Source organism: Lycorma delicatula, chromosome 1 (assembly GCF_047948215.1).
Source record: "Lycorma delicatula isolate Av1 chromosome 1, ASM4794821v1, whole genome shotgun sequence".
Lineage (NCBI taxonomy): Eukaryota > Metazoa > Arthropoda > Insecta > Hemiptera > Fulgoridae > Lycorma > Lycorma delicatula.
Genome location: NC_134455.1, coordinates 359534203 through 359554849, shown reverse-complemented (window position 1 = coordinate 359554849; position 20647 = coordinate 359534203). Strand labels below are relative to the sequence as shown.

Below are 20647 nucleotides of genomic sequence, written 5' to 3'. Positions count from 1 at the left end.
CCTTCGATAATCACTTATAACCTCTCGTACAATTCTTTGAAAGATTTCAATGGAAACTTCTCCGTATGAAATATTTTTGGTATTAAAATTTTAAAAAGTAACACTTATGATTCACCATGTTTGTTCTATATTTATATGTAAAGGTTTTTACTCATTTGTTTTGTTAAACCTTTTTATGAACAAGGCTAAAAAAAATGTCTTCTTGTATGAATGTAATTGAAGTGTAATCTTCTATAGCCTCAGGTCGACCCATTCCTGAGTTGTGGTTAATTGAAACCCAACTAACAAAGAACATCGGTATCCATAATTAAGTATTCGAATTCATAGGCAGCTGAAGTAAGTAAAGTACTGCTTTTATAAGCAGTACTTTTATATGAACGTACTGCTTATACTTGTAATTATTTGTAATATTTGTAGTTCTACTCTTGAATTAATTCAACTCTTGAATTTGAAATCAGCTGATTTGCAATGACGAATTAACCACTAGACCAGCCCGGAACCACAACAACTGATTGGATATGATTAGCCTAACTTATTTTGCTAGTATGAGATGGTAATGCCTCAGAATAATCTTTTAACCTAAGTTACCATTAAGTAGTTGAAAGTTTCTTTTAACTAATACTAGTTTATTAGAAAGTGAACAGCAGCTGAATGAATATAGTTATTCATAACATGTACATTCAGATACAATAAAACCAACTATTGGTAAAGTAAAAGTTTTAATACATTCTTTACCTGGCTTATTACAAAACATTGTAGACTTTTCTTAGTTTATGATATAGCAATTAATGTCTTGGGTAATCAGTAATCATGCAAACATCAGAAAGTGAAAATATTTTTATTTCTATACTTTAATGAATTTGAAGGTATTATGTTACAGTATGGAATATAATAACTACTGAGAAAATAGGTGATATAACATAATGTTACACATACAACTTAATTATACTTTGATATATCATAATAAACAAAAGTGTTTAAACTTTGATCTTTCAGATAACTGAATTCGTGGTTCGTCATGTAGTAGATGATATAGAAAGTTTCAAAAAAGCAAACAAAATGGAATAGATGAACAGCTGCACTAGTGGTCAGTATGACACATATGGTTTTGTTCCCAGGAAGGGTATTGGATTTTATTATTTTATCCATTATTACAAATAAAATTGTCTTATTGGTTATTCTTTTGTAGCATTTGGTTAAATAAATTTATATTTTTATTAATATATTTCAAGTATTACTTATTTCCTTTTTATTTGTAATAAAATTAGCTGGCCTCCATGGTGCAAGTGGTAGTGTCTCAGCCTTTCACCGGGAGGTCCTGGGTTTGAATCCTGTTCAGGCAGGGCATTTTTCATACTCTGAAAATTTCCATTCAGGCTAAATGATCATAGCAGTTAATGCCTGCACATTGCATTAAAAAAAAAATTAGCTCCTATAATCTATACTGTACATTTCCTCAAAAGTCATAAAAAAAATATTAGAATTGTCATTTTCCTACATTCTAAATTTATAATACAAATCTACATATTATTGTGCAAAATTGTACATTTCTTTCCATCACCCCACTTTTTATTATTGCTGTTGCTAACAAAACTATTAGGATAGCAATGAAGTTTAATCATTCATAACCACTTTTAAAGGGTGTAGTTCTTTGCCTCCAGTTTAGTTTCTCATACATATCATCCTCATTCATCCTCTGAAGTATTATCTAAACGGTAGTTACCGGAGGCTAAACAGGAAAAAGAAAAAGAAAAAAAGTTTAGTTTCAGAAAAGTTACAAATCCTTTCTAAAATGCATTATGACACCATAACATGTAAAATTTCCAGCAGTTACCAAGTTAATTAATTATCACCTCAACTATCACCTTATTTATTTTACCTTTAATGTAAATAATTAATTATAAAAGTCTAATTTTATTTATTAAAATTAGTAATTTGTAAACATCCAACCGCATAGGGGAAGCCTTGTGATGCTACCGATCACCACCCCCTCTGATCCTAGCCCTGTTGGGCTTTAACGAGAAGTCATTTTTAAAACACAGTTAATTTATAGTTTATGTAACCACTAATTATTTATTTACATACTCTCACTCCTATTCCTTAAGTAAAATGTAATGATTTTATCAGACATCCTGAGCTTCCAAGAGATAAACTTTCAATTACGTCTGATCACAAAGCCTTTACACACTCACTCACTTACTCACACTCATCTTCATCACCTTACACATATTACACACAGATTTCTTTATTCTTCATTTTCACTTTTCTCTTTCCCTTACCTTCCCTTTTTCCTTTTTTTCTATTTTCCCCCTCACTTCTCCTTTCTCCTCTTTTTTTTTTCTTATAAAATACCTAATAATTAAAATCCACAACCAGCCATTCTCTCTATACGTCCTTGCTTCACAAATATACAAACTAATACTTCCCAATCTTTACCATTCAAATAATTAATAACCTAATTCACATTCAACACTTTTACACCAAATCACTTTCTTGTAATATCTATTAAAATTGGACAAGTTCCCAAAAAATGAGCTGTAGATTTAAATTCCCGTAGGTTATCTCTTCTTCCATATGCAGGCTATTGTTTAAATTAAGTTGTCCACATCTACAAAAATGACACCTTTAGAATGATCTACTATTCTAATATTACATCCACAATCTCCCCTAAAATAATAATATCGTAATAATTGTTATAAAATAATAATATCATAATAAATCATATTATTTTTTATTATTGTAATAATTTTTTTTAATTTTTTTATCCCCAAAATAGTAATAATTGGGTAATATCCCAATATTACTTCCTCTTATCCCCTAAATCCCAATTCAGATATTTATAGAAAACATATTCAGCTTATTGTGCCCTTTCAATTTACTTACTCCTTTCTTCCTACTTAATCCTTCCCAATATAAAATTTAGCTGATCCTTTTTTTTTTATTAATAGATAACCAATAATCATATTTATTTGTCAGTTCTTGCTACCGCTTAAACAACCCATTTCCTTCATTACATAAATTTCAGCAATTATTTTGGCAATCTGTGACCTGATAGTTCAAAAACTTTCAAAATATATTTAATATGTACATTTAAAAAAAGTTTGTGAAAGAAAATCCTCATTGGCTTAAAGGTAAATAAAGAATGGACCACGAAAAACTAGCCTCACCAATTTTTACAGTAACCTGTGCAAGATCGATATTAAGAACTAATATACCTGTATTAATTTTCAGAGTAAAGGTTAGAAATGGTTTCCATCAACAGCGAAATAATTTGTGTACGGTTTAATAAATGCAGGTATACCTGCTTCAATTCCGCTGGGTTAATACTGCTAATTCACGTCCTGATATTCTCTTCAGTTGTAGATTGTAGATTGTTTTGATACACTCGTCCTTTCAACATTCCTCATAAATAAAAGTCACATTTCGATGAATCGGCTGACTACGCGGCCATAAGCCTCTAGTCACTGTTCGCTCAGCAGTAAACAGTTCATGAATACAAGCAAGTGAACAGAAGTGTGACAGGTAGCTTCATCCTGCTGGAAAAAGCAGTACTCACGTTCTTCTTTGGTCAGCTGTTGAGCCAAGGCATCAAAAATGGTCAGGAAGAAATCTGTGTTGACTGTGGTGTCGAAAAATATTGGAACACTAACGCATGGCAAGCACAGCTCACCACACACCTATCTTCTGGTTATGTAAGGGTAACTCGTGTATTAGGTTTGGATTTTCTAGTAAATGAAAACATATCTGATTTGACATGATAAATAGAAATAGGTCCAGCTGATTCTCTCCAACCATATTAAAAAGTCACTCATTTTCTCTTATCTGGTTACTTCAATTGAACAACTGTTGATGTGGTACGGTTTTAACTACAAACTCTTCAGGACCGTCTGCAGATTGTTCTACTCACACCAACCTGTTGCTGTTGCAATAGTTTTCTGGTAGATCTGAGACGAGTACGAAGCATCAATTCGGAATTGCATACACGAACTTCAGGGGTGCGGACAGATGTTCTCTGTTCTTTGTGCATTTACAATATATCTCGTTTTGTGCTATTTCTTCATCAATTGCTGAATTCTTACGGAATAAGTTCTGTGTTTCCTGCAAAGAACCGGTTCTTATATAAGACTCTAAAATATTATTAAAACTGGTTCTGATATATTGAATATATAACTTACGCATGGACAACATAAAATACCTCACCATCTCGATTTCAGCAGTCAGCTGCCGGTCTAAGCTAGAAAGGGTGGGGAGGGAGGTATGATCACGTGACTCACTGGAGAGGAATTCTTATGTCAGAATGTACGTCGCCTTCCTTTGTTCCAATTTTCCATGTCAGTGTCTTGCACGTGAACTTATGATGTTAATGTTCTATTCAATATTCCATATGCTTCACTCTGTACAATAATAATTAGGCACTCTAAAAGACATTCCTAGGATTTTTTAATGGTAAATCTCTTGAACACTTAAAATTCTTCTATATTCAAAGAACCCCAGACTTAACCAAATATACCACTATTGATCTACAGACAGCATTATACTTTGACCACTTAGGAGATACCGGAATCTAATTTTGTCAGAAAAATTACCCCAAACATTGTTTAATGCCATTTTAACTGTTGAAACTCTATCCATCACATGAGTTCTGAAGGACAACAGTGGAGACATTGTTATACCTTAATATTTATGAGTATATTTACCAACTAATTCTATGCGTTCATTAGCCCATTTGCACTGTTCATTTTTTCCTAATTTTCCATATCTTCTAAGTGCATGACTCTTTTTTTCTTTAACCTCCGGGACCACCGTTAGGTATTGCTTCAGAGGATGAGATAAATGATTTGTAGCGTATAAAAATGATATGCATGAACGGGATTCCAACCCGGACCTCCGGATGAAAACCAGAGACGCTACCACTCGCGCCAAATAATCCATAATTCATGACTTTTTTTTTTTTGCTGTTTGGCCTCCAGTAACTACCGTTTAGATAATTCTTCAGAGGATGAATGAGGATGATATGCATGAGTGTAAATGAAGTGTAGTCTTTTGTACATTCTCAGTTCGACCATTCCTGAGATGTGTGGTTAATTGAAACCCAACCACAAAAGAACACCGGTATCCACGATCTAGTATTCAAATCCATGTAAAAATATCTGGCTTTACTAGAACTTGAACGCTGTAACTCTCGACTTCCAAATTAGCTGATTTGGGAAGATGCGTTAACCACTAGAGCAACCCGGTGGGTTACAATTCATGACTGGACTTATATAACTTAACCCCTATTTATTACAATACTGCTTCAAACTATCGATTATATATATTGCAAAGTTTCGGGACTAGATTTTATAACCACAAAGTCGTTTGAATACAACAACATGAGATTAATAATTGGTTTATCTTCTTACCACCCCTTAAGGACTCACGGAGATCATTAATAAATGGAGAAAAAGCAAAGGAAGTGCCAAACAGCTTTGTTTAACCTCGTTATATGTTTTGATTTCCGACGAGAGACCCCCATTATGCCGTACATGTGACATTGTACCTTTGTACAGATGCGTAGCACATTAAAGAACTTAAATGATAATATCATAGTCTACAACATATAGAAAAGCGCCTTCTTACATATGCTATCAAACGCGACTGTAAAATCATTTTCTTTCTTTCTTTTTCCTGTTTAGCCTTCGGGAATTACCGTTGAGATATTACTTAAGAGGATGATATGTATGAATGTAAATGAATACACTCATAAATGAATGAGTGTAGTCTTGTACAGTCACAGTTCGACCATCCCTGAGATGTGTAGTTAATTGAAACCCAACCACCAAAGAACACCAGTATCCACGATCTAGTATTCAAATCCGTATAAGAATAGCTGACTTTATTAATACTCGAAAGCTGGAACTCTCGACTTCCAAATCAGCTGATTTGAGAAGAGATGTTCACCACTAGACCAATCCGGTGCATTCAAAATAAACTAACATTGTTAAATGTGTAATTGCGACATTTTAACGAGTAGTATTTTATTTACCAATACTGTTTAATTGTATATTCTATTAATTTGTTTAATAAGTTTTATAAAGAAAGTAATTGACTTTATCAATCTTACATATAAATTAAATAAGCAATTCGTGTTGACTGTTTTACTAACAGACTGATACAGAACAGAAAGATATCGTATATTTATTTACTTTATATGTTCACCTTGATATTTAATAGATGTAAAGTATTTTCATAGAATAATTTAATTTACATCTTTATATTTTTTTTAATAATATGATAAAAACAATATCATTTTAGAACACAACAATATAAAGTAATAGAGCAAATACACTATAGTAATAAGCCCCCACTGAGAGCTTTTCAACGATATATCATAAGTGATACTTATTTTCATTTGTTCCATAGTAATAGCCAAATTAAATTTTAAATAATGAAATATTTGGATCATATAAGGGGAAGGCATACCGGTTGAAATCGGACTTCTCCCTTTTTTTAATTTTAATATATTGATTTATTAATAATTATTAACCCTCTGATTGTAAAAAAAATTATAATAAATAATATAATTCAATAATAACAATAAAAAAAAGAAAAAATATGAAAAGTTATTAATGAAATAAGATTTTATGTACTTTTCCTTTAAAAAAATATATGTAATTTAATAGGCATACAAGTAAATCATATGTTTTCCATATCAGATTCGGTGAAACATCTGATTATTCGTTTTTATTTTCATTTTGTTGATAGTTACATTATAATTAAAAAAAAAACAACATTGAATTAGATAGATATAAGACTTACATTTAAAGAGTAATAAAATGACTTTTATTCTATGCTAATATTTCAGGTAAGGTTGTTGAATTAATAATTGTAAAAATATTTGATGTTAATCAAAACTAATATTTTAGCAGTTGTGTAACTGTCCACTTTATTAAAGGATTGGAGGATCGTATCTCACTTTCAAATGAAGTAAGTTTAAATGAAGTGTAGCAAAAAATGAGTGTATGTAATTTAATAAGCATACAAGAAAGTATGTGGTGTCCACATCAGATTTTTTGTTTCGCAAACATAATAATTGTTCTTGCGAATTATTTGACCGATTTCTTTTCATACTCCTCGGCGTTGAAAAATAATTTTTAATATTAGACATAAATATACATTCGACTGTTTGATATTTCACAGTTTTCGTTGATAAATAAAACTAATATAAATATAAAATATAAAGAATGTATAACGTTAGATTAAAACAAATAATACATGTTTATTACAAAACAAAATAAAAGAAAACTTTGTGGAAGTTAATTTAATAAAAACCTTTCCTGACAAACCATTAAGTAACTTTAATATAATTTATCAAAGCATCAGACAACAACGTCCACTCAGTACGAATGCTCGATCTCGAATCTGGGTTATATACGAATGATGGATGACTATAAAATTAATATAAAGTTTATAAGAAATCTTAAGTGCATGCAAAATTTAAGTTAGATTATAATAGTCAGCTGGTCTTGTATAAAAGTGTATCTTTTTAAAGCAAATTTTATTTGTCACTAATGCAATCTTTATTTGAGAATACAGTAAGAGGTTAGAATTAATAGTCAATAAATCTACACCTTCAGCAACAAATTTAAGAATATTTTTTCTTGAATTCAGCCTTAAATATTATCCCACATCCTTACATTCCTCAGAAAATTACTTATTTTCATACTAGAATTTGTATTTAGTGACAAAATCATTTACATATAAAAATAAATGTTTTAGATTTCTACATGCTGTGTTTACTATCGGCAATATTACGTTTACTAGCAAGCGGGACGCTAGAGAATAGTTGTCAGGGGGACTTGCAGTCCACCTACGCGCCAACACACATATTCCTTCCCCACTAAGCCACCTGACTGCACAACTCTCCCACCACAGCGATGTTGCGACCACACCACTCGCACGCGCCTATAAAAGCACGTTTCAACCCCGTAGGGGAAGACACACGCCTTGTGATGCTTCTGGTTGCCACAACAACCTCCGTTCTTAGCCCTGATAGGCTTTAACGGGAAAAAAGTACAGCAAAAGCATTCCATCGCCGACCTCCAACAGGAGAAACAAACAAACAGGTATAACAGGGATTTCGGCGAATGCCAACATCTCCGCCGTACCAGCAGGTCTGGCCGGGCTTTAAGAGCTCTGACCGGTCCGGCACGAAGCACCAGGAGGCCTAGCAATAAAGACAGAGCGGGCGAGCATCGCTCGGTGAGAATCGCCTCAGCCGCTCCGGCGGAAGACGACCAATGCCGACCCAACACTGAGAGGCTCTGGTGTCCACCAATCCCATGTGGTAGTGGGACGCAACTGCCGCTAAGCGGAAACTCGATCCGATTCCAACGGACTAGCCGCAACTTAACGACTACAGTCAAACCGACATCGTCAGAGTCCAGCTTTCGGACCAAACTACTTTTCTCAGGGCTACCTCGCAAACCCCACAAACGGCCCTTTTCTGGGTACTCACTCAACAAATCTGAAACAATCCTTTTTAGGGCTATCATAAGTTTCTAAGGTGCCACGTGCCTTCAAAGCCATACGGTGACAAGATATATACGTATCAAACAATTGAAATATATCTACATATGAGGTAATTTTATATACTGAATAATAAATTTCAGATAATTAAAAAATTGACTAAAAAATTTCTATTAAATTTAAGTAACACCAAATATCATTCATCTGCCACTACATTTCTTTTTTTGTTACACCAAAACCAGATATATAAAATTCATCTAGTTCTTTCAATTATGATTCTAGTTATGAAATATGGCATTTGCTTAAAAATACAACTACAGAAAACATATTTCTGAATGAATAGGTGCATTTTACGTTGTTCACTGTAAAAGCAGAAATTAATTCATAAAATACAAAAATAAATGTTTCGTTTTATAATAAGAATAAGATTTATTCGTTTTATAATAATAACAAGATTGTAAAAAAAATCGCTTTCGGCACGCCGGAAGGCGGAGGTAGATTTCACCGGTGCTAAGTAGGGAATAAAAAAGATTTCCACCTTAAAGTTAAGAAAAACTTCAAATTTACTTAATATGACAATGGTTGCATGTGAAAAAAGTTTCACATGTTTAGGATACGACAACATTTTGGTCATCCCTTGCCGTACGGGTTGGTCATATCAAAACTGTTTCAGACAAAAGTTTTAGGTAATGTCTAGAGGACTAACGACCATTGTAAACCAATTCGATACTGTGCTTATTAAGGGACGTATGATATTTTTTGTCTTCGAAACCCCATTTTTTCAAGCCTCGGGCCAATGGTTGGTGATATCAATAAACTTTCCTTAGATCATTTTTAGGTCCTTATCCAAAGAATAATAAGAACTTTAAATTAATTCGATATTTTACCTAATAAGAAAGTTATATATAGCGATAATTTTTTTTCGAAAAACCCCCCCATCGCAAACCAACATTGTCCGATTTTTCCCATTAACGAACTCGATCGAGATTTTGGCTCATTATATTTTATGTATCAATTGTTTTTTATTACGGCAATTTTTTTTATTATCGTGTCCACAAGGAAGTGAAATGTATATATGTATATGTATATATATATATATATATATATATATATATATATATATATATATACATATAGATATATACATATCGTATATATATGTGTGTGTGTGTGTGTTTGTGTATATAAAATGTTTAGCTGACGGTGATTTGGGGGTCTACGGGATGAGAAACGCGAAGATATGTCGAAATTTTCTGGAAGTTGATCATGGTACCCATTACACTAGGTAACTTTCTTATGAAATCTACCTAATACTTATTAATTTCTTAAAAATATAAAATTAAACGAAAAAAATTACATTGAAATTGTAAACGATACGGTAAGTCACGCAGATATCATTTCTTCCGTTCAAAAACAAAAATGTTTGTTATATAAATAAAATTGTTTTTAACAAAATGATATTGATATCAGTAAGGTAAGACACTACATTTCTATTATCAAATTCTGTTATTAATTTAGAATTTTGATTAAAATTATTTATTTAGCGTATGGCACCAAAACACAACACCAATTACAGTCAAAATTACAAACAAAGATTTAACAAACTAACATATGCTACTGATTCTAGAGTCACCATCAGGAATACTTTTTTTTAATGAAGTAATGGGAATTAAAAAACACTGTTTCATCTTTAATACTTTTATTTACATAAGAACATTTACTATTAAAACAAATTGTGTATATTTTCTTTTAAATTTCATTATTTCAAGTACATTATCATATCAAGTTTGTGTACGCTACCTGGTACTATCAAGTACTGCTACCTGAAAGGAGCAGAGTAAAATTGGTAAGTACTGCTACCTAGCAGCGGGATTCATAAACCCATCTTTTTTAAGAAAAAGGAGACATATTCGAGTCCTACGGTTCATAAAATGAAGAAAAAAAACGTTGTATAACAAAATTCGAGGTATTTTTTGAAAGTATTGTTTATTAAAAATCTAATTGAAATGAAATATAATATTTTCATATTTATATTTTAATTTTTTCCAATTTTCATTTCACTTTTAGGTTAGGTCATATTTAGAACTGTAAACATAGTTCGTTGACCTCGGCGTGCCGTCCAGTTCTGCAGATTCTTACCGGCAAAGTTCTAACGAACTTCGTGATAATGTAAATTGAGTCAGGTTTCAATTTGAGATATAATGAAGATAGTGTATGATGTCTTTTGTTTCCACACACTTTTTTTTTACGAGTGGAATTTACTGTTATGGTCATTAGACTCTAATAAAAAGTAAACAAGAAAGGTAAGCTTTTTCGAAAAAACAAAATATCGCTGTAACTTTCTTATTAAGTAAAATATCGAATTCGTTTAAAGTTCCTAATATTCTTTGAATAAGGGCCTAAAAATTATCTAAGTAAATCTTTTTGATATCACCATCCATTAGCCCGGGGGGTGGAAAAAAATTGGTTTTCGAAGACAAAAAATATCATACCTCCCTTAATAGGTACAATATCGAATCGGTTTAAAGTGGTCGTTAGTCCTCTGAACATTACCTAAAACTTTTGTCTGTAACAATTTTTATATGGTCAATCTTTACGGCTAGGGATGACAAAAACTTTGCTAGAATTGTAAGAAAATGGGGACTTGTCTTATTCTAAATATGTGAAACTTAAGAATTAGCTAATTTTTGTAAGCATTATCTAATTTTTGTGTACTAAGGAAACTGTATATTAGACGTGGATTTAAAAAGTGAATCCATATTATTGTTACTTAATTAACATTAGCTTAACTTGTAAGGAAATATAGTTTACCATTTTATCAAGGAGTAATAAAATATTTAATAATTTTTAAAAGTAGTTTTGATTATGTTAAACATTCATAATTAAAATAATAAATTCAAACTGAAGGAGTTTATTTTTTGTCAGATTCGGTGATATTTTTATTTGATTCCAATCAATTGTTTACAATGAATTATGGATTTTTTATAGCTGTCTGTTCTTCTCTATTCTCACCCGCTATTATTCTTACTGTTGCAGCACTGCTTTTCTTATATATTTTTTGGTGTTACAGACTTCATTATGACATCCAACCCCTTACTACAAAGATACTTTCTTTTCTTTCTGTTTGGAAATGTACATTCAAGAACCTTCAGAATGTTTTTCTTCTATTCTTTTTGAATTAATTCAGTAGACTGTCTTTTCTACCTTTTCAGATATTCTTTCTCGATATTCATTGATTTAGTTATTTCTTTATTCTCGTCTCTCTTTAATCTCAATTTCTTACATTTTCTTAGACAGTTCAATTTTGTAATGATTTGAAAAGCTAAAATCTACACTGTAGTTAGCTACAGTCAAAAACATATATAAAGAAATATATATGTTTTTGTATATGTTTATACAAACACCTAGTAGAGCCAAATGGCTCTACTAGGTATTTTATAAAATAATGTAATTTATACACTTTTTCAGTTCTTCAAACTGGTCTAGTTTCACTTTCATTGCACTTCACAAATTTATAATAAATTTCAAACATAGTAAATACCTTTATTGTGCATTTCACATTATTTATTTTTTTCAAAATACTTTTGAATCCTTTACTGTTAAGCCAGTCCATTCTTTTTATTCAATACAGTTTTTTAATTTATTCTATTTTTTCCATTAATATTTTGGATCTATGAAGTAATGATCCTAATTAGTTGTCATAAAGGATCACGTCAATGAAAAAAAATGAAACAATTATTTTATTTAAAGTATAATCATAACTGATTTTAAAATAATTATTAATGTAAAATGAATATTTCTGATACAATTTTGTATACAAATAATAATCAGGAGTTTTGTAATTTTAATAAAACATTTTATTAAATATCTTCCATTTTAGAAACTATTTTAAGGTTTTCATGCATTTATGTAACTCAATTTTAAAAATGAACAAAATTTTAACTTATTTATAGGTTATTTCTACAGGAGTTGTCAAGATATGTATATTTGATTCAGTAGGAATACAGCTTCTTTCAGATTATTTAGTAATCGGTGTAAATGATATTGCAGAAGCAGTTATATTATTTCTTAAATTACTTCAACACGGCCAAGCAATCTATTTATTTACAATTTCAGACTGATGATATGTGTCCATATTATTATTTTTCTTTGCAGATATATCCAATTCATTATAGATGCAGCCTCTTTCAGTTATTCCTGTTGAACCACCATTCTTACTAACTCCACCTCCAGTCACCTTCACACGTCTCTGTTTCAGCTCACCGCTTCCAGTTGACTTCGGCAGTCCCCTTGATTTCCTTACCCCATTGAGCTGAGGGTTTTCCTCTTGGCCAAGTCAGATATTGGAGACCAGTCCAGTACCAAAGCTGTCCAGCAGTCATTTATAAGTACATTTATAATTAACTTAAAGGATTATAATTTTATCATTACACAGTATTATGAATTTAATTCAAGTCAATAAAATGGTTACAGGGTATCTTCCCCTATGGGGTCAGGATGTCCAGCAGTCATCCTCTTTTTTGCAATGTGACCTGTTCACTGCCACTTTAGATATTTATATATTCCATATTCCAACACATAGTTATTTTTGTAATATATCTAATGCTGATTGCTATCTTTCTATCTAGTCTAGTCAGTCCCCCCAGCATACTTCTTTCTGTGCTGATTTAAATTTTCTCTTTATTACATTGCTTAATGTCCATGTTTTTTGGCATCCATAACCCCAATGGCATCCACAACTCCATTGACTTAAGTTCAAATGCTCTTCATCCCAGCTTTATATCGCAAGACTTCTGGAAATAGTGGTGAGTTATTCATACCAATGAGTTGTCCCAAGTAAGTGTATTTTTCAACACTTTCAATTCATTGTCCTCCACTGTGATTCTTCCATATAATACCCGTTGATTACACATTATCTTCATTTTTAAATAGTTAATATGGAGGCCAAACTCTTTATAGACTACAAGATCAATAATGAGCATTTGCAACTCCATCAAATCCTCAGAAAACAGTACAGTGTCACTGGTGAATCTTAGTTTCATCAGTTGTTCTCTACTAATTTTGATCCCTTCATGGTTCTAATCCCAGTTGGTTCTTTTAAATGCCATTTCTAAGACTTTTTCACAACCAAAAGAAGATATATTGGAGATAATTTTTTTATATTTTCAGTGTTTCCTTTGTTATGTAGAAGAATAATTAATGATTTGTTCCACTGACTTGAAAAAATCCATTTTTAAGGTAAAGATTTGAGCCTGAAAGATGTCTGTCTCATTCCCTGTCAATTTTAATACATCTGCAGGCATTCCTTTGTCTTCCACTGCCTTACCTTTCTTTATCTCCTATTGTCATTCTAATCTCAAGGATTTCTGATACATGTTATTCAACTTTTGGTATTTTCAAGTTTTTATCTTTCCTCTTGTATAGATATTCATAGAATTTTTATATCGGATTTATAATGCCCCTTTTGGTTGTTAGCCTTTAGACATTCTCAATTAAAGCAAATCAATGCCTTTTCCCCAATAAAAGTTTCTGTTCAATCTTTTGTGTAGCCTTCCTTATTCTCACAAGTCTTTGTGAGACCTCCACAAGTAATGAGAGCCCTCACAAGTCTTTCATTACAGTTCTTGATATTCTCTTTAATTTTCTTCCTAATAGTACTACAAAATTCATTATTATGACATTTATTTGGTTCAGCCTCTTCATTTCTATTATTTTCTTGAAAGTTCTGTAGTGTCTTCAGACAATTTTCCTTTCTGGCTTGGTTTGATAGTCCCAACAATTTCTTTTCCGGTCACCATAAATAACTCAGCTAAAAGCAAATTATCATTAGAGACTAATCTTTTAGAAAGATATTCTTGGAATTGATCTTTAAATGCCCTAAGTTGATCATTTCCTGTTTGTTCCCAGATAGTTTCTTTCTCTCAAGTTGAACATTTGGAACAATTCTACATCTGTGATTACTACCTGTATCAAATCTATTTAAAACAAGCATATCCAGGGTAATGTGCTGTAGGTTACAAAGTATAAAATCTATCTCTTTTTTGTCACATAATCAGGACTTCTCCATGTCAATTGTCTGTTGGATTTTTTTTTTTTTTTAAAGAAAGTATACATGATGCACATATTAGAAGATTCAGCAAATTGAACAAGTCTATCACTTCTTTCATTTCTCAGTCTCAAGTCAAATTTGCCCAGTGGTCTATCATCATGCTGCCCAGCACCCACTTTTACATTAAAATCTTCCATGACCATTTTAAAGTGACAGTTCATTTCCCTTTGCAGAATCCTAGTAATCTCCATATATGGCCTCAACTTCTTCATCTTCATGATTCAGGGTTGGTAGATATGATTATATTATCAGAAATTTGTAACGTTCTGTTAATTGGAGCTGAAGCCCAGCCTCACGGTTTGGTATACCCACCACTTTAATGATTCTATCTTTAATGTTTTTACTGATCAGAAGCCCAACAAAATTCATATTCACATTGTAATTTCCCATATGGTAAAACATATTACCAGATTGTAACTGTAGGTAACTCTCATCTCACCTTTGAAATTCATTCAATGCAACAAAGTTCCTTTAATACTTCTCAACTTCTCTAGTTTCTTTAATCATGCTTTGTTGCTCAATGAGCACCAATTGTAAATAACGATCCACAAATTCCTGCTTCTCTGCTTTTTTATGTTAATTTGTACTGTAACGTGATCCACCTGGATATTCAAGTGTGGATCTAATCCACATTTTACTTCACTAATTAACATTTTTACTTTAGTAATATCCATCATAATTAACAATAATAACCAAAGGTGTGGGCATAATCGCCAAGTTTGCTCAAAATCGATTGGCAATAGTGGTAGGAGTTCTAGGATGTTTATGAGCAAGGAAAGGAAAACAGGATAATAACCAGAATTAGGAATGGAAGGATAAACAGATTAGATGGTCAACAAACAATTGCCCTTTTAGTCACCTTTTACGATAAGGGGTTGATACTCTGGAAGAGAATTCTTAAATGACCCGCAACGTGGAGGGGTGGACATAAGGAGCGGCAAAGGGGGACATGTATGAGCAGTATAATTCAAAATATTTCAAAAAAATATTTATTTAGAAATTTAAAAAAATAACTAGTTATATTAGTGCAATTATCTCAATTAATGAACTATATTATAAAACTAAAAAAAAAAAAAATTTTGCATACAGTTCATTAAAAGCAAACTAACATTGATAAACGTGTAATTGGAACATAATTTTATGTGTAGTATTTTATTTACAAACTCTATTTAAGTGTATATTTTATTAATTTATTTAATGATTTTCATACAGAAAAGTAACTGATTCATCACTCATACACATCTATTAATAAGTACTTTGTGTTGATTGTTTTACTATTTTAAGGTTGGACTTATGATTTTTCATTTAGGTTTTCTAATCTTATAGAAAGGATAAATAGGCTGATACAAAGCAAAAAGATAATGTGTACTTATTTGCTTTTTGTGTTGGACTTTGAATAAATCTAGAATATTTTCATAGAATAATTTAACTTTCCTATTTTTAGTGTTTTTATTAATATATTAAAACATAATACTATTCTAGAAGACAACCAATATAATATAGAAATAATATATCACATTTTTCCTGTTTTTTAATCAAATTTATTCATTACTTAATCTGTTATGCATGAGATAGAGTAAAACAAAAAATTTTATAGCATAATAAATAATACCACGTCTGATTAGGATTTAGACCTGAACTATAGTAGCATACAAATTAATCCAAACACACAAAAATTGTTTTGTTTATTTGTATGGCTGCACTGGTTAACTACAGTCGTTCTTTAAGTTGTTTGTGTAATGTGACGGTATTGTTTTTTGATTATTTAACAATTTTCATATTATAAACAGTGTTTCACTTTTTTCCTTAATTTCAAATGTTTGCTCAGTGTCAAAAAAAATCAACATTCTAATCTGTAATAGGTTACTGACTTAAGAACTGAAAATATAAAAAGAAGTGAATATGTAATCTTGCCTTATTATCAGCATTTCAACTTTTATTAATCGTGTAAAACAATCACTGAGAGCAAGGTGGCAAAGTGACTGGGCGACTACCGTCGATAATAAACTCCGACGGATTAAAGATTCAGTGTTGCCATGGGACTCCTCTTGCAGAAAAACTCGACGTGAAAAAGTAGTTCTCTGCTGATTACGGATAGGACATACGAGGATCACACACGAGTACCTAATGTCAGGAGGACACGCGCCCCTATGCACACGATGCAACTGCCGCATGACTGTGCACCACATACTCATAGACTGCATATGTTATACGTAAATTTAATCTACCCAGAAACATCCATGGTATCTTGTACAATGATAATGAAATTTTGAACCGGATGTTTCTGTTTTTTCGTAGTACTAGGTTACTGCAAAAAATTTAATATGATCAAATATATTTTATGCTAGAAGATTTTTTGATAATTTTTTCCCCTTACTTTCAATTTTGATTTTTTTGGTTCTATGTCTTTAATTTTATTATCCGAGTAGGGAGCCTTTTGCACTCCCTATTGGAATTAGTTAAGTTTTATATAGTTTCCTGTTTCTATTATTTTAGCTTTTATATTTTAAAGACTCCGTCTGCGATATTAGTTTTGAGTTTTATTTCACCTTTTTAACTTAGTTTTAAATTTTTATTATATAATTTATATTAGTTTTAAACCTTGTTTAGTTTTATTATTTTTGTGTTATTTTACCTTTTTATTAAAGAAAATTCCGGGTGATGATAACGCACAGGCGTTTTTCGCCCACCCCCAAAAAAAGCAATTCAACATCTTTCAATTTTTAAACTATGCTTAAAAAATAACCTTAAAAAGCTATAAATAATCTTAAAAAATTATATATTATACAGTGTCGTTGCTGATAGAATTTAGTAACGAACCAATCTTTGATAATTTATGTCGCAACAAAATTAAACTTTACAGTTTACTCAAAATCATAAAATCCGTTATAGTACATACAAGTAATGTTATTATTAAACATAACAAAAAAGTACTAAACTAAAAGTCATAGCCAAATGTTCAATATTTTAGATTTCAAAATTATCTAATCAACACCAAAATAACGTAAGGGTTATTATTTTCAGGAGTTTTGAATAGGAGGTCTTTTACTTAAATTACGATAAGTAAAGTCAGTTTTATTAATTAAAAGATTTGTAAAATTTGAATAAAATACCCTTTTTTACTTCTTTGTAAGAAATAAAGGAAATATTGTGATCACGAAAAATGTTCGTTTTCAGATTACAACGGAAATATTCATTTTGAACATCCTGAATTCATTTTGTATAGTTTCGGCGTGACGTCTGTACGTACGTACGTATGTGTGTAAGTATCTAGCATAACTCAAAAACGATTAGCCGTAGGATGTTGAAATTTTGGATTTAGGATTGTTGTAACATCTAATTGTGCACCTCCCCTTTTGATTGTAATCGACTGTACCAAAAGTGTCCAAAAAGGCCCAAAATCCAAAAACAATTGGATTTTAGACTTTTTCTTAATTGCTGTAATAAGCCCTCATTGAGAACTTTTCAACGATTATCATAAGTGGTACTTATTTTCATCGGTTCCAGAGTTATAGCTAAATAAAATTTTAATTAATGAAATATTTGGATTTTACAAGGGGAAGGCACATCGGTTCAAATTTGACTACATCTCCTTTTTTTAACTTATTTTTTTATTTAAATATATTGATTTATTATTAATTGTTAACCTCTGATTATAAACAAATTTTTACAATAAATAATAATTCACTAAAAAAAAAATCAAAAGTTATTAATGAAATAAAATTGTATGTACTTTTCATTTAAAAAAACAAAAATGTGTATATGTAATTTAATAGGCGTACAAGGAAGTCATGTGGTGTCCGTATCACATTTTTATTTATAATACAGATTCCTATGAGAAATTTTTATTTTTTTCTGGGAGAAAAATGCTACAGCGTATTCATCGCTTGGACACAACACTTTTGTTGTAATATACAAACAGATACCTCTTAATTGAAACTACAAAAATTTCCAACTGCTGTACAGAAATTAGCATGAAGAGCTGATACACGCTTCAATAAATTAAATATTTGAGAATAAACCGACGACCCTAAGAAATAACAACACCCAGTTTAAAGTTTTCTTATTGTTGTTCGTCAAATGCTTCTAGGCAATTTACATTTAGGATGTACAGCTGTGTAATATATGTAATCCACAAAAATGTGGTGCACAGACAAACGGCTGTCGCGTCGTACGTATAATGGAGCGTTCTCTCCTGACATCACAAACCCTTGAATAGCTTAATACAGCTATCTAAATCGCAATCGGCAGAGGACCACTTCTTCGTGGCTATCTTTTCTGTATGAGGAGTCCTATTGCAACACAGTATCTTTGATATGTCGAAGTTTTTTATCAACTGTAGTAGTCCAGTTACCTTGCCACTATGCAAGAATAGTGTGTTTTACACAATTTATAAAGTCAGAGGTAGTAAGACGGTTGCTTACATTGCGTCTTTAGCAGCAGAATCTGCACACGATCCTTACCCGGAATTCCCACGTGACTAGGGATCCAGCAGAAACTCACTTGTGTGTTGCGGTGGTTCAACTCAGCAATTTTATTATATATCTCTGTAATGAGAGGATATTTAGAATACAAATATTCTAAAGCTTGGAGAACACTGCACGAGTCACTAGTCATAAGTCATAAAGATATGACGGGATTTTGAGTAACCAATATTCGAAATCTTATTGATAGCATACAGTTCAGCAGTAAATACACATATATTATTCGGTAGACCGAACATATAGGTTCTACCATTAACAAAAAATGCTCATTCAACGGTATCATTCTGTGTTGATCCATCTGTGTATACTATAGCATCTGAGTTTGTATAGGTGAGAATATGGTAAAACATTTGCTGGAATATGATAAATGGTGTTGATTCTTTATTGTGTATCGTAAAGTCAAACATAAAATTTATATGGTTGATTCTGCACGGAGGATGGGATCAGGGATATATTGGAAAAATAGAAGGTGAGTCAACATTAATAAGGTTTAGTAAACGCCGGGTACGAACACCCATAGGTGCAATATAACGTGGATAGTTTTCATGCCTCTGTGAATTAGAATTCGCAAGGATTGCGTTAAAAGCCGGTTGCCCTTTAAGACGGGAAAAGTAAGATGCGAAATGTTAGTCCCGTCTATCCCAAAGTAATGGTTCACCGCACTCAACAAGTATGCTAGTGACAGGACTTGATCTAAAAGCACCTGTAGCAAGACAAAGAAAAACATTATGTACGGCATCTAACATCTTCAGCGCAGTGTGACGCGCTGGAGAGTAGGGAACACAACCATTTTCTAAACGGGAACAAACTAAGGAATAATAAAAACCCAATATACATGACCGATCGGCTCTCCAACTGCTGTTGCTAAGGACTGGCAACATACCTAGAAGTTTGGATCATTTCGTTTTTAATTGTTTGATGTGTTTCATCCACGTAAGACGGCTATAAGAAATAAACCGAAAACTTAACATCAAGAGAGGTACAGAAATTAGCGCTCCGTTTAGGAAAATTTGCGAAATGAAAGGGTCCCGCAAGCAAGAAAAGACTACACATTTTGTTTTATCAGGTAAAAAAATGAAGCAGGTAACCTTCAACCAAGCTTCAAGGCGTGATACAGTGTTCTGTAGTAGTCTCTCTGCTGTGGCTGTTTAACGGGGTGTAATATATATAGCAAAATCATCAAAAAATAAAGAAGATGAAATATGTTGCTGCATACATTTAGTAATAAATACTGTTGATGGCTATAGCAAACAAGATGCACGTAATACACTTCCTGAGGCACTCCATTTTTCAGAGTGACGCTTTCCGATAAAGAATCTCCAACACGAACACGTTAAGAAAATGCTATGAGAAAATGCTGCCTATATTTATAATGTAATTAGCAAGAAATTCAAAAGATAGGTAAACCTGAGTCCTATAAAGAACATATGTGCAAACAAATGACGTAAATGACTACTAACGAACTTGAGATAAGGTTCTTCTCTAAATCATGGAAAAAAGTATAATTTAAGTATTAAAGGAATGCACTTATGTAGTTTTGCTGTCA

At 31.7% G+C, this 20647-nt stretch overlaps 1 protein-coding gene across 2 annotated transcripts in view; it reads left to right on the top strand.

Moving 5' to 3' along the window:
• LOC142334487 (farnesol dehydrogenase-like) overlaps positions 1-1225 on the top strand; it is a 35018-nt gene extending 33793 nt beyond the window's left edge. For both annotated transcript variants that reach the window (XM_075382556.1, XM_075382557.1), the window contains exon 7: positions 997-1225. In XM_075382556.1, coding sequence (XP_075238671.1) covers positions 997-1068 — 72 coding nt within the window. In that variant the 3' untranslated portion in view covers positions 1069-1225. The remainder of the gene's footprint in view (positions 1-996) is intronic.
• Positions 1226-20647: the final 19422 nt, after the last annotated feature.